This window comes from Trachymyrmex septentrionalis, unplaced genomic scaffold, assembly GCF_001594115.1.
Source record: "Trachymyrmex septentrionalis isolate Tsep2-gDNA-1 unplaced genomic scaffold, Tsep1.0 scaffold13, whole genome shotgun sequence".
Taxonomy (NCBI): Eukaryota; Metazoa; Arthropoda; class Insecta; order Hymenoptera; family Formicidae; genus Trachymyrmex; species Trachymyrmex septentrionalis.
Genome location: NW_017304438.1, coordinates 4,139,251 through 4,154,374, shown reverse-complemented (window position 1 = coordinate 4,154,374; position 15,124 = coordinate 4,139,251). Strand labels below are relative to the sequence as shown.

General features: G+C 35.7%; 1 protein-coding gene across 1 annotated transcript in view; it reads right to left on the bottom strand.

Moving 5' to 3' along the window:
- The window catches only part of LOC108756668 (protein CBFA2T2), a 57,023-nt gene that overhangs the window by 23,326 nt on the left and 18,573 nt on the right, over positions 1–15,124 (bottom strand). The window contains exon 2 of the mRNA XM_018500657.1: positions 8,673–9,057. Coding sequence (XP_018356159.1) covers positions 8,673–9,057 — 385 coding nt within the window. The remainder of the gene's footprint in view (positions 1–8,672; positions 9,058–15,124) is intronic.

The following is a 15,124-nucleotide window of genomic DNA, read 5'->3' as shown; positions in this document are numbered from 1 at the left end:
CCCGTATGTACAAGAAACCTGGAGAGAAGGTATCTAGCTGGGCGATGGGGTACAGCCGCGCTGCTACCACTGTACCACCACCGCCACCACCACCGTCGCCGTCGCTGCTGCTGCCGCTGCTGTTGCTGATGTTGCTATCCCTTCGGCCAGCTGTTACTTCCTGCAGCGGTTCTCCATCCTTGTCTCTCGTCCGTCGCCCCGCAGCCCGCTTCACCCTGTCCTCGGAAGCTTATCAGGAGAAACGCTCTCCTTCGCTGATTTCTTTTGATCGTGACGAGCATCCGCGGTACTCGATATCATCGAGCAAACGTTGGTCGTCATTTTTTTATCACAATAATGGATACTTTCCATTTGGTGACATGAATCGACACAAGTGTCGTTCCACCTTTGCTATTCACTAAACTGTCAAGAAAGATAGAACGATGTGTGTATCGACTTGTGTCACTAAATGGAAAGCACCTGTTATATAGCGATTAAATTGGATTGAAGTTGAAAACTCTGACGATCTCTCTCTCTCCGCGGATAATATAACGATTATAGCCGTGGAATCACTCAAAAAAGAAGTGTTTAATTTTTTGTCTCCGTTTTTCAAACACTTAAAGATATTTTAAACTTTTTTAATAAACAAAACACTATATGTTTGGATTTAAATCACACAGTGTTTTGTTTATTGAAAAAGGCTTGAAAAACGTCTTTAAAAAACGGAGACAAGAATAAAATTTTAATATTTTAAAATTAAACACTTTTTTTTTCACTGATGTCGTTTAAAAAATATCGAAAGAGTCAATCTGCATTTTCCACCTTGTATTAATTTTGCAAAAATCAGGTCCCTAATGCAAAATTTATTTTAATAACGCTTCGAGTAAACGTGACGTAAATATGATCTGCATGAAACTACTTGTAGCGTTTTCGGTTTTAGTTTTTTACAATATGAATGTCATAAATTTCGATGTATACGTGAAAGGAGACGTGTACTGTAGAAAATTTCGGACAATCGCGCGCCATTTTTCTGCAGAGCTCCGTTTGTCTTCGTCGCTAGTAGAAAATCAAAGTTTACCCATGTGGGTTGTCCTTGCGGACCATATGCGCGCGCGCGCACACACACACACACACACACACACACACACACACAAAACACACACACACGTGCGGAACAGCCACGGCAACATCTGAAGCGTCGCGGCTGCTCGATGCAAACTTTTCTTTGAGTTCTACTCGAAGATATCCGTTATCCATAATAATATCTACATATTCGAACGATGCACAATTTCATCCGTAAATCTGCGTCACGCGAGTCATTTGAATTTTTATATATTTTAGCTCGCACACCATTTCTAGTGCAAAAATGTAATCGTTCTACTTCCAGTTTATTTACAATCCATCAATCATATTGAAATTGCACTAACACTAGAAGTATCAATGTTTTTGTGTATCCATTATAAACGGAGAAACAAGCGAGTAAATTACTTTAAAATTAAAAAAAAAAGAGATGAAAAACGAAATATTTTATCAGTATAAAGAACATAATGATTGAAAAGTCAAAAAATTTCAGAATCCTTTTTTTTCGCAAGAAATATAATATTAATAAAAAAAAAAAATAGAAACGATCAATAATAATTGCCTGATTCTTCTAGTATTAAATATTGCAATAATGTTGCATTAAATATTGCAGTAATGTTGCTAAAGAGCTAGATATAAGTTCCATTAAATACAAAATAGATTTTCATGCTCATACGCGTACCGATATCTCTCGTGCATCAAATTGTTTCTCACTGAGGCTCTTTATTTCTTCGTAGCACGCATCACAGCCAGACATTCTGCAACGGTGAAGAAGTTCTCCGCAAACTATTACGTCAATCAACCGTTCCTTCCACGAGTTACTTTCGCCACACTGTTACTGACGTAAGCCATTCGCGCAATTAGTAGTTACACTTACAGCGATCCTTACTGTTTTCGCAGTTGCATAGAACTTCGTATGACTTCACAGAAGTATAAGATTGTTACACAAGTTTATGTGGCAATTTATTTCGCAAAATTTGCCATTGTACTACTTTTACAGTTTTTAAATCTCTATGAAATCAACAGTTATATATCCACTTGCAGAATTTTAATATAAATTAATACAGTCCTGACTTTTTCCTCTTCGAACAGAAGAGATTACAAATTTCTAAATACGTTTCTGAAAAGTGTCTTTTAGTGATTAGACATAAAGTTTTAAATGTAAACGTCTAGATATATATATATATATATATTCTGAAAATGAACTGTTTACTTGATAGGGGTAATTTTTAGGACAATGCATGTTAGTTAAAGCCGTTGTACCCTGATTTAATTTGAGTGAAACATTTTAAATTATAAACTACATATTTTATCTAACAACAATAAAGTGTATTGTAAACTTCACGGTTTAATTCGCGTTTCTAAATTTATACATATTGAACAAGTATCTATTTTCAACTTACTGTACGATAGCTTTAACTGTATCGCGCTTAATCGAATTCTATTAGACGTAGAACTTTAGAGTCTAATCTATCCAATAGTCCTTATCTATGAATCTGAGAAAAACGCTTCGAAATGATGATATCGCTCAACAAGTATCATCATTAACGTTGAAAGTACACCAAAAATTTTAATTTGAGATTTAATGGGAACTTTCCAGCAAGAGACACAAATTGACACGAGAGTCATCCTGTCCTTGTTCGATAATCAGTAAGGAACAAAAACAGAACGGCTTTCGTGTCGATTTGTGCCTCTGCTCGAAAGCTCCCTTCATTTACTGATATAAATGACGTACTGATTACGAAAGAATACACGCGGCTGCTAATCACAGTTGCTAACTGCAACTGTACCCAGATTAGCACCCGGGTTTACGCACTCGAGCCATACGCAAGGTTCCATTCCGCACGGGGCAAGGTGGTCTTCGTGGGCGACGTTCGACGGGGTACGAAGAGAGCGAGATCGATAAAGCGCACGTGCTCCACGCGGCTGAGAGTCCCTGGCTGGAAGTAAGTACGGTGGGACTCAGCTGTCGCCTCCTAATTGCCGGGACAATGCAACAGATGGCTTTGATCGCAATCCCTACCCACGGTCTTCCCGCTCTCGAATTCTCCTTCGTTCTCTCTCTCCCTCATCTCGAACAGAGCTCCCTTTTCTTCCGCCCCTTTCGCCGCTGCCGCCGCCGCCGCCGCCGTTTTTCTCGCATCCTTCTTCTCGCGGGCCTCCTCCCCGCCAATTCGATCCCGACATCTCGCGACTCCATGTGTTCGATTTCATCTCGCCGACAAGCGTACCACTTAAGTACTGAGGACGTCATCCTCGGATTTCATCCTGGTCACTGTTTCCGTCTGATCGGTTGCACACTTGAAAGTTAACGCGTCACGCGACGCCTAATGTCTTTTTTTAACTTAGCTAAACGCAGAGCAGGGAGAGAAGACGTATATGGGCCGTTCCCCTGAATTTTAATCAAAAATAATCGGACGTCTGTCCGATAAGTCTCTTTCTGGTTATGCCATAAATATCGAAAAACGCTAGCCGTGATTTAATTTCATTTCCTGTCTCTTTTCAAAAACAGAATTACACAAAGACAAAGGATTCAGCCTCGATTAATTTCAACTATTGCAGAAAATCAACTGTAAAAAATAAAAAAATAAAAAAAAATGTTAAATGGCCCAGTTAACGTTTATGGAAATGGAGCAGCCTCAGGACAATTTCGTTATCCTAAAAGACCATGTCAGTAATTAAATTAAACATCGCTTTCAAAGGGGCTTAACTACTGTATATTCAGTACATCTATAAAATTAAATAACGTCGTGAGATTTCGAAGCGCATCGCTAACTTATTCTCCCGTTAGTGCCCTGATACCGTGAGCCCTTCAGTTTTAGGAGAAGGTTCTCGGTAGCGAGAAGAGAGGCGGACGTAAACGCCGAGGACGAGCTCCAGGTCGTAAGCCGCACCCCGTAAGTACACGCGGTGTGCGGGTGACTATCGCGAAATACACCTCGAACGGCGTAGCGTCGGGGATGCCCCGGCAGTGCGGGCGGATATGATATCAGCCCCGAGCAGAATCCCAGTGGAAGTGTCGGACGTGCCTTATCGCGTCTGGACCAGGCAGTCAGGCGGCGCACAAACCTAACCGACACACACCGGGCCAGCCAAGTTGACTGACTGCTCGCAGGAGTTTCGCCATCATCCCCCACGGATGCTCTCTCTCCCTCTTTCCCTCTTTTGCCTTGGCCTGTGATCTCTTGCATTACGCTTCCGCATACAAATACACCACGCGTGCACATGTATGCTCCTATGCACCTAAATTCGTACTAAAGACCGCGATAGACATATACAAAGCCCCCAAGCCCATTAACTATCAATGAAATAATGATAATGTAAAATAGAGTTTTTCTTTTCATTTCTTTCTAATTGGGAGGTTGTGTTTTTGATACGACGAGAGTTTCTATTACATTTTTTTTTTAAAGGATTCGAATCCAAGCGAAGATAATATTTTTGGTAATAAAATTATTTGAAGATTTCAAGATGCTTATCAGCATCAGATTATTAAGATTTTTCTAGGACGTCTGTGAACATCAATATTATTGAATTGCTCAATTTCATTTGTAACATTATTATACTCTAGTTCTAGGTTTGCATTTCAAGGCTGAAATTAAATTCGACATGTACAGTTTGTACATGATTGAAAACATGTAGGGTAGGTAGTCCAACAGTACACTATGAACCATTGCGATGTTTCTCGTAAAGCGACGTTATCAGATTGTGCTGCTATCAGCGACTCGCATTTGAACTCCTCCTCGGCTCTCCAGTCGACTGACAGATCGCGTCAAGAACGGCCATGCAATGTCATATTTTAAGAATTTTGGGTTGCAAAGTAAGTTTTTTTCATAAGTTTTATGCATTTTTTATATTTTTGTTGTTATACCTATCATTTTTTTCATTGTGCAATAGTTTTGTGTGCACATTTGGCTTTATTATTCTGTAAGCAACTTTTTCTATTATATTATTTTACCACACATTATTTAGGAGATTATCGTGGAAAAGTGGTTTACAATGAATTATTTTGACGTAGTGAACAATAAACTATGATATATTGTAGACCACACAACCTTTTTTACGATAACCTTCCAAATAATAATCCATTGTAATAATTATTTAGAATACGGCCCTTCTCCCTCCTCCTAAAATCTCAATAAAAATATACTCATTTGACGCGTTTTCACTCGAAACGAAAGAAAAAAACGCGGTGGTCGGCCTTGTGAATCCTCATAATCACCTTATAATTATCTATTTTATAAATAAACATTTTAAAATATAACAAAACTAAAATAACCCCAATAATTCGCAGTATAAAACATGTAGTTTATTATTAAAAATAGCATAGTTCATTGTATATTTTTTAAATAATCAAAATTGTGGCTAAATTGAAAAAATAATTTAAAAGTTGTTGTTTACAGTAGCCAACTAAATTCATAAACTGTATGCCAAAACTCAGATCTTCAATTCAATAATTGAAAGAGATATAAGCTCTCTGAAATTTACGTGGTTCATGGTGGTTGTTGGACCACTTATCCTAGTATAAAAATTCATACTGAATTATTTAAACATTAAAGATGAAGCTTAATCGTTTAGAGTCTTTATTTCCCCTATTTGTTTTGTAAAGGATTTTTTAATCATACATTAATCGAACGGCACACCTCGCATCGACACGTCTATGACGATTTTCTATAGCGTTGCGTCAACAAAAAGCGATCCTGAGACGAGCAAAGAGGACATGAGAGAGAACCAGCGCTCGGACGCGCGATGACGGGCTTTGATGTGCCAGAAGGGGCTTTTTTCCTGAGCCCCGGTTTCCAAGTTAGCTGCGGGCTCGCCGCTCGTCTAGATAACCGGCTCGGGCTGAATGTACGATTCGAGCGAGAGCGCGTGGACTGGATATACGGGTACCGCCATGCAATATTCCGAACTAATGTACGACGCGCCCACAGCGTGGGCTCTCGCGCGGACATCGGCGAGGTCGTTCCTTTTAATTTTCAGTTTCGAGGATCGGGGTCAACTTCCGGGGACACTCGTTGGGAAAGAGCGTCACACGATCTGCCTAACTAGGTTCATTGGTCTTTGAAGACTTTTCGGAATTATTAAATTAGAGCCCATGTTTTTAACACTGCAGAAGTACCGAATGGTAGCATAAAATAGGACGGTTTTACTAAAATATCTAAAAATTTAACCACATTCAGATCTAAAAATAATTTTGTTAGACTATCAAATTAATTATGTAGAATGCTCAAACTGATTTCTAGAATGTCAAAACTTTTTACGGCATTGATTACGATATCACTTGAGATTTCTGCGTGATTATTTTAATAGTCCAATAAAACTATTTTTTTAAAACTATATATACTTAAACGTTCAGATTTCAGAAAATTGTTTTTGTTCTTTATTATTGAAAAAATTCTAAAATTTTTTAACTTTTCAATAATTGTCTTTTATGCTAATAAAATATTCGGTTTATCATCTTTTTTATTTTTATAATAATTTATTCACTTAATTCTTTTAGTGAATAAAAATGTTGATACTTACCAGTAATAAAATGTTGACAAAATGTTGGAAAAGAAATTATATATATAGGAAATTATATATGTAGGCCAAGGCAAATCGAATCAATAAACTTTGAGACTCAGTCGTCGGTTTTTTATTTCAAACAGGCTAGTTACTTTTGTGTTGTATAGAACTGTTGTTCTCTGCATCGTAAAAACAATAGACAAAAGTTCTATACATTTCAAAGCTTATATTGATCCGATTTCGGTCTATTTTATATATTTTAAAGTTTTATTTTATACGTCTATTGTTTTCGTATTAAACTTACAAACTTTACATAGGTTTACGTATAATTTACACAGTAGTTTTGTTCGCTCGAATTGAAATTTTATTAATTTCTACGATTTTCTGTTACCTGTATCCATTTTAATTAAAAAACTTAATAATTTCGCCAGCAATTTAAAATTGGCTGTCGCATGGCGATCTTGGCAAGTGACAGATTGTAAGCGACAGCATGACGACTGACAGCTGCGCTAAGCACGGAAATCCGCGTTAAGGATGAATAAAAAAAATAATGTACCGTGATGCGAATCTGAAATTAGATAAACTGCACTTATACCGCACCTGTGCGCTACACCATCGACACGCTCTCGAACGAGAAACGTCGATATCCCGAATTAATAGAATAGCGACCTCCTGCTAGTTCGATTCAGCTGGGTACCGAGCGATTTGTTTTTTCCGGTCGTGCGATAGATCAAATAGACTAGAGTGGCCACGTTGTTAATTTTCAAACGACACGTGTCACTCCGCCGACGCGTTATTACAATATATTGCCGACTGTGATGGAAGTGAAGAGGATATTAACAACTCTGAACGTCAGGTATTCTACGCAACGAGATACTTCGAATCATTAGTGACCGTGTCACAATTAAACCTGAAGCAATAATGATACGTAATCATTCGCGTGTTAATAGCGATTAAAGTTTCATATATTTCAATTTCGATCCCATTTTATGCCTTTTAATGGAGTAAAAGGATTTTCTCCCATAACCACATATCACGAAACAACAGTCTACTTAATTCCATTATGTCACGTCAAGAATCTGTCAATATGTCAGTTTACATTTTGCAAAGCATGACATTATACGAAACTAGACTGTGGCAAGAAATCGATAGGTCAATGTAAATTGATATTTACACATTAGCAAGTAGGTTGACCTAATCGATTGTCTTCCAAGAAAGTAGAAATTCGTTTATAAAGATATTCGTCTGCATTAGAATATTAGAAGCTTCCAAAAAGTGAAAACTATCCCAAAAACGATATTAATATATTTTAATAAAATACAATTTTTTTCAAGATAATCGACTTTCATGTATGAGGATCGATATTATTTCAAGGATACGTGGAAAGCACCTATCGAGTCACTGTTTCTTTGTCACGCAATCGATATCTTTTCAACGACACTGAGAGAAAAGCGTTTGTGACTGTACACATAATTGCAAAAATTGGTAAAATAATTATAGTTAGGAGCTCTATTATTATATAGTTATTATTGCTACAATGTTGGTAAAAAATAATTATATATTTACAATTTTATATACCAAGAATGAATATGTATTGACAAAAATTAGTACTAAATTTTAATAAATATTTGTTTGCCAACCGAACATTTACGTATAGTAAATAAATATTTACTCAATAAAAGAATGATTGTTAAATCAAATTAATTCGGTTTTTGTACCGAATAAATATACTTTTATATTTATTAAATATTTAGTTCGTTATTATTCAAACAAATGATTTACTAAAATTTAGAATATTTTTTTCAGTGTATTTTTCTTGAAAATGATTATAATTTTTAGTTGTTTTTTTAAATCCTAAATGTCGTTCTCTTGCATCACTTGAAAAGTGACATAATCGAAAAATATGATTTTCCAGTTATCACTATGAATAACTTTGATAAAAGATTACTCTATCAATCATTAAAAATAAACTAATTTAAGTTCTCACAATTCGTTCGCCAAATATAACATAATCACATTATGTGGAATTAATACTTGAATATATTAAAAAATTCAACGCAGGGTGTGTTTCCAATAAAAATACAAAATGTTTTTTACTGTGTACTCACCCTTACTCTTAGCCTTGAGCTCGAGGTCGACTGGAAAGGAGTCTACGGTGTTGGAGATGGTCGTCGGTGGATGGCAAATAATGCTGGATGACTGCAGAGCGGGGGTGGCGGTGGCGGCGGCGGCGATTATCGCCGTGGTGGTCGTGGAAGGATTCGCGTTCACGGTGGAGACGCCGTTGCTGTTGGTGACGGTCGTGGTGATCGCCGTCGCGGGCGAAACGGTGAGCGTCGCGACGGTCGCGGTGGTGGCCGCCGACGTGGACGACGGCGAGGCCTGCTGGTAGCCGCAACATTCCTTCGTCTCTTCCTTGACCTTGATCTTGTGGAGGATCGTCGTCGTTGCCACTCCGCCCTCCACTTTCAATCTCGCGAACCGCTTTCTCACCTGCGGGCGGCGGCATAAATTATATGCAAATTGCTTTCACGATGGACCTTGGGACAGTTTCTGGGACAAGCGATAACTAAGAGTGATAACATAATTAACTCTTTAATACATATAATGATTTTCCGGTCCTTTACATAATAGGATCGTTTGTATGTGAATTAATTTTTATTACTTTTATACGTATACGAAAAGAATTATTAAATGATTCTTACATATACTTTAATATCTTTAATAGAAAGTATTTGTAAGATTGCTTTTTTGGTACACACGATTGGATCATTTCTTGTCCCATATTTCTTTTCTTCTAGAAAAACTAGAAGTAATTAATTATAACTGAATATTATATATATTCAATTTTGTAAAATATACAACTTTAAATACTTTCTAAAGATATTAAAGTACATTTAAGAATTATTTAATATTTTTATTTGTTAAAGTAAAATCAAAAATTAACTCGGGACAACCCATCGTGTGTAATAAAAAGGTAAAAAAAGAAAAGGTAGAGATTATTATTTAATCAGATGTTCCTAGTATTTCAAGGGAAAGAAAAAAAAACACCAGAAAAATTTAAAAGAGAAGAAAATAGTAATGCGCGCGCAGAAGTTATCTTATAATATATAATTTTATTACTTTCTCTTTCTATCTTTTATTTTTTTTTCTCTCAAGAAAGATTTACAAGAATTTCACGTCATCAAAATATTATAATCGAAGATTAATAGCTTTTTCTATCAGCGACTTCCGCGAACGTGCCACCTGCCTTTGATCAGGTTTCGGGTCGACGCGGTCGCGACGACATACGGAAAAACGAGCAAGGAGAGATCGGGGCACCTATATGCACGTCATCGCGCGTGCACACGATTCATATTTGATTGATTCCATTTCATGAGAGCGTCCCGCCGCGCCGGCCGCATGTTTCGTCTACGTGCCCGGCGAGACGAGATCGTTGCCGCGCATACCGATGGCCGTTTTAATGGAATGTACGAACGTTAGTTTTACAAACCAACAAAGATCTGTCACGGCACGGAAGCACGAAATTATTGGGGATCCGCGAACGCTGCCGTCCATAACTGATCGCGTCCCCCCGTCATTTTTGGCTGAACTCGCCTACAAATGGACCATCACGTAAAGCCTCCGCAAATGTTCGCCGAACTGGAGAGAGTACACGCCATGAATCGCGAATAATTTTTCGCCTATGCATATTTTTTACTGGAATAGAATTTTTCGTTTAAAAACTTGATTTTATTAATCTTCAATGGACGCATTTAAACCTTCTTTTAAGCGAGAAGATTAAAAATTGAATTTTCAAATCTGTCAAAGCCGTATTGAAGTAAATCTTTAGGTAGCCTAGTAAATTGGAACGTCGTTTACTCCGGATTTGTACATTATATAAATTATTGGAAAAAATACTTTGAAAATATTTTTTTTTCATTACAAAATATACTACACTCTCAATACATCTGTAATAACGTTATTGAAAGATCCGCAATTCCCACAAACTAATTTCGCGTAAATGTTACAAATGGGTGTTTTAAGTACTTTACAGTATTAAGATTTTCATAGCACGTGGCCTCCAGTGAATCGCATGCCGTAGACAAATTCAGAATTAAATAGAGAATAAGATTTCCTTATTAAATTTTCGAGCAATCGAAAGTAACTCTTATAGAAATCTAATATTAGCCAATTTAAACTGAAAGGCAGTAATTAATTACTTATATTAGATATTAAAATCATCGTTACCCTTTTAATATTTCAAATAAATAATTAATCATTATTTACTTCCAGTAATAAATTATCCAATATTAAATTTCTGTAACAGAAGAGCTTTCGATAGATGGCCTTTCTCGCGCCATTTTTAATTTCTTACTGCAATGTTTCTTACCGCTCTGATGTTTGCCGGTCACAAACACGCGCAAAAGTCGTAAACATTAAGTATAAAGATTTACATCGGCTTGACAAGTGGTACCGCAGTGTAATACTACACCCCCGTAAGCGTCTTGCGTTTTGTACGCAACGTTCTTGCCGCGTACTTAGTTTCTTTTCTCCGCCTACGCTCGCGGTTCCTCTTCTTTTACCTCCTGCTTACGCTGCAAGATCTCGTTTCATATTTATTACGGTAATCGCGTTACTGGGACTTTTACGACTCCACGCCGACAGCTACGTCCAGCATTAAAAGTAGTCGAACGTTCCGATCCTTTTTTCATAATTCCGCAAGAACTGCGCGCAAACAAATCTACGGACTACGAATAAATTTACCCACGAGTTACTGTCGCAATTTCAGATCGTTAATACTTGCTTTTCTTGCAAAATATGCGATGAAATATCCGCAATAATAAGAGAGTACACATATTGTATACAAATTTAATTTTTATTCTATTAAAGTAGACAATTTTATTTGGAAAATTCAAAAAAAATTCAAATACTTCAATGTAAACTCAAAAAATTTTGAAAAATTGACCAATTTTAATTTTTTTAAACAGACAGAGATATGTTATTTTAATTTAAATATAATTATACTACTGTCTTGTTGAATTCTTTGTTTCTGAGAAACAAATGCTATTGATCCAATTGAAATCTATATTACGAGCTGTCACTAACATAAGTAATTAATTCATATATATTTTTATTGACATAAAGGCCTTGATTATTGAAACAATAATTTATGTTAATAAAAATATACATGAATTAATTACTTATGTTAGTGACCGCCTGTAATATAGACTTTAATTGAATCAACAGCATTTTTTTCTCAATGTATGAGCATATAGAATTATTAATATATATTATGTATTACAATTCTATTCATCATAATTAGACTTCTTCGAAGAAATCTTTCTGATAAATAAAATTGATACACTTGTATACATAAAATGCGTGTTATACCGGATACAATAGTGATATCTCAGGCAAAATCACATGCGTCGCTATTGCATTTCGAGCATGTGTCATTCGGTATCCGAAGACAAAACCATATCACCGGAAACGATATGGCTGTAAAGAAATTAAATGGCACTCGTTGAATGAAATAATCATATAACAAACGATTCAACAGCTGCCTTTTACTGACTGTACATTGGATTATAGTAATCAACCTTTCACTTTGCGTGAAACTTTTACGTGCATACTTAAAAATCGATTTTTTTATCTTTCTCTTCCTTTTTTTCTAAAGGAAGAAAAAAGAAAAATAAATAACTTCTCCCTACGATCAATTGATAAATTTAAAATAAACAAAAAGAATAATAAAAAAAATCTTTCAGTCGTATAATAAATGTTACATTAAACGATTACAATACAACGTTTAATCGATGACATTAGAATGGTAACGGCAGACATTCGCGTGATCGTATCTTTGATTTATGAAAAAAGTTAGGCGCTCTCTCGTGCGATTTATAACGTCGCGTATGTATAAATCGATTTAGGGCCGGGCGATTTGCATGAGCTCCGTAATATTTTCGGTTCGACGCGAGCAAAATTACACGGGAAGGGAAATTAAATGGCACGAATGCGGAAACGGGAGTAATCTTTAAGATCCACGTGGCGCACCGCCCGCCGTTCCTACCGGATGGAATTTTATTTTATTGACGCGCGCAGCTCTGGCAGCAGGCTGCCTTCGGTGCCACATGGTCCCGTTATTAACGTGAAATGCAAACGAGCCCTTCGTTGCGTCCAAGAAACGGCCGCACGGATGACTCGCTATAATTTTTCGCGCGAAACTGCATCGCCAAATGCCGTCGGGTTTTACCGTGTACGTAATTGCGCTGGGAAATTCGGCGCGAACCACCGTTCGGTTTCCGCCAAATCGCGCAATGTGTTTTGTGAATAATAAAAACTCCGCGTTGATAATAAATTCGTACATCCGATTTTATTGCAACGTAAATCTACTCGTAATTTTTACGTCAACTGGGTGATTGTTTCAGTTCGTGATGAAGTATAGAACATACGCTAAAAAAAATGCTAAATTTTAATAAATATTTACCAAATGTAAACATATATTTATTTTTGATACATTAATTTGACTTAAATATTATCCTTTTTATTGAGAAAATATTTATTTATTGTAAATATTTACTTAATAATTTAGTTAGTATTATTAAAAAAACATATTCATTAAGATTTGGTAAATTTTTTTTAGGGTAGATCAAAAAGAAGCCCAATAAAAAATCCGTACAACAAAGAGGTAAACAAATTTTTGTCTAAATATAAGAAATTGTTTAATTTTAAAATGTTACGAAGAAAAAGGTATAATGAATTTTTCATCCGATGCTTTTATTGAGTTTGCAAATTTGAGATTGATGCGATTATAAATAATCGAAATCACTCACACATAACTTCAATTTAATCTAATTATATAGGTAGTCTAATTATTCAATTACACAAAAAATAATAAAGGATGTTCTGACACTGCCCATTACTAATTACTATCGGACAATAAAAGCGTCAACAGCCCATATTCTGGTCACGTAACAACGCTCTCTGATTCTTCTACGGCCGTTCATCAATCAATCCACCCCCGTGTTTCGCGTGGACGATGGAAAAAAAGGTTGCGCTACGCAGTTCCGACGGATTTACGCACGGAACAATTCGCGGTCGCGACGTGTCGGTCTTTATTGTGACAGATGGTCACCATAATTTTAATTGACGCCTTCTTCTGTTGTTACAGTTGTCCGCAAATCGCTCGCCGCATATACGCAAGTGTTATAGTATTTGCGGCCTTCTGTCATCTCCCATGACATATATCGCTATGATAGGAACGAACAAAATCCGTCCGTTGATCGATGAAGTAGTAATACTATACCTCTGTAATAATATTATATATGATATATTACAATTGAAATACCTAAGCCTTTCACACAGAAGTAGTATTACTACTTCATCGATCAACGTACGGATTCTATTGTAATATTATATAATATGTATATCAAATAATATTATATATATTATTATACGATTTAATAATTCTCGATTTATTATTAATTATCGCGGTAAAGAATAAATTCATTAAAAAAATATCGTAACAATGATTTTACAATAACAATCTTCTTTGCGTATTTTATAATTACCAATAAACGAAAATTGTTTTTACGCTCCACTAACTATGTTTTGCTCTAAAGGACATTTTTATCCTACTTTTTTATTTAACAATCTTTTTTATAAAATTAGAAAAATATGATATTTAAGAAATAACCGTGTATTCTATTTAAAAAAAAAAAAAAGAAGAAACAGTTTGTAAATATCTGTTTGACAAAATTAAAAACGTTTTTAGCGATCTCTAAAAGAATCTGTCGATCGACCAAAACACGTATTTAATGAAAATACATTTTGCGCGCAAATATTGGTCTCGCAGCAACGACAGACACATTTCTGATACAAATTAATTAAAACATACTTACAAAGATGCGAAATATTTGTCGAAGCAAATAGCGGACAAAGACAATCGTACAAAACATCGTTTTATGTACGATTTTATTTTACGATTTTGTATTATTTGTGAAAAAAAAATTAATGTGATATCTTAAAAGATCGCGTGAGTAATTCAGTTGCATTCAAAGCTGCACTTTACAGCATAAAACATTCCTCTAACAGCAGCATCTCGCTTAATTGCCTGGCTTAACGCTTGAAATAATTTGATTTTCGCCATTCGTTTGTGTAAAAGGATATTTATTTTTCTTTTGTTCATAACCATCATGCAGCTGTCTGTTACACAAAACTTTGGTTAAATGCGGAGTATAATTAAAAATTTGTTATTGTGAAGATAACGTTGCGGTATGATGTTGATATGCGCATATAATCGATTTATAAAGTAATACGTTAACATTAAGTTTTTAATCTTTAAGGCCTGAATTTTCATTTTCTGGTTAATTTGTGGTTAGGCTTAACTTGATGTTTTGTCTAATAGGCTTCATCTATGATGACGTCACGGGACGAAACATCAAATTAAATTTAATCAAATAAAAAAATTAGGCCTAAGTAGGTGGATGATCACGCAATTTTAACGTGCGTTATATTAAATTATCTTAAAAATCTTGTTCCAGAAAAGGAAAATGAAAAGTGTTATTCGAAAATCTTATAA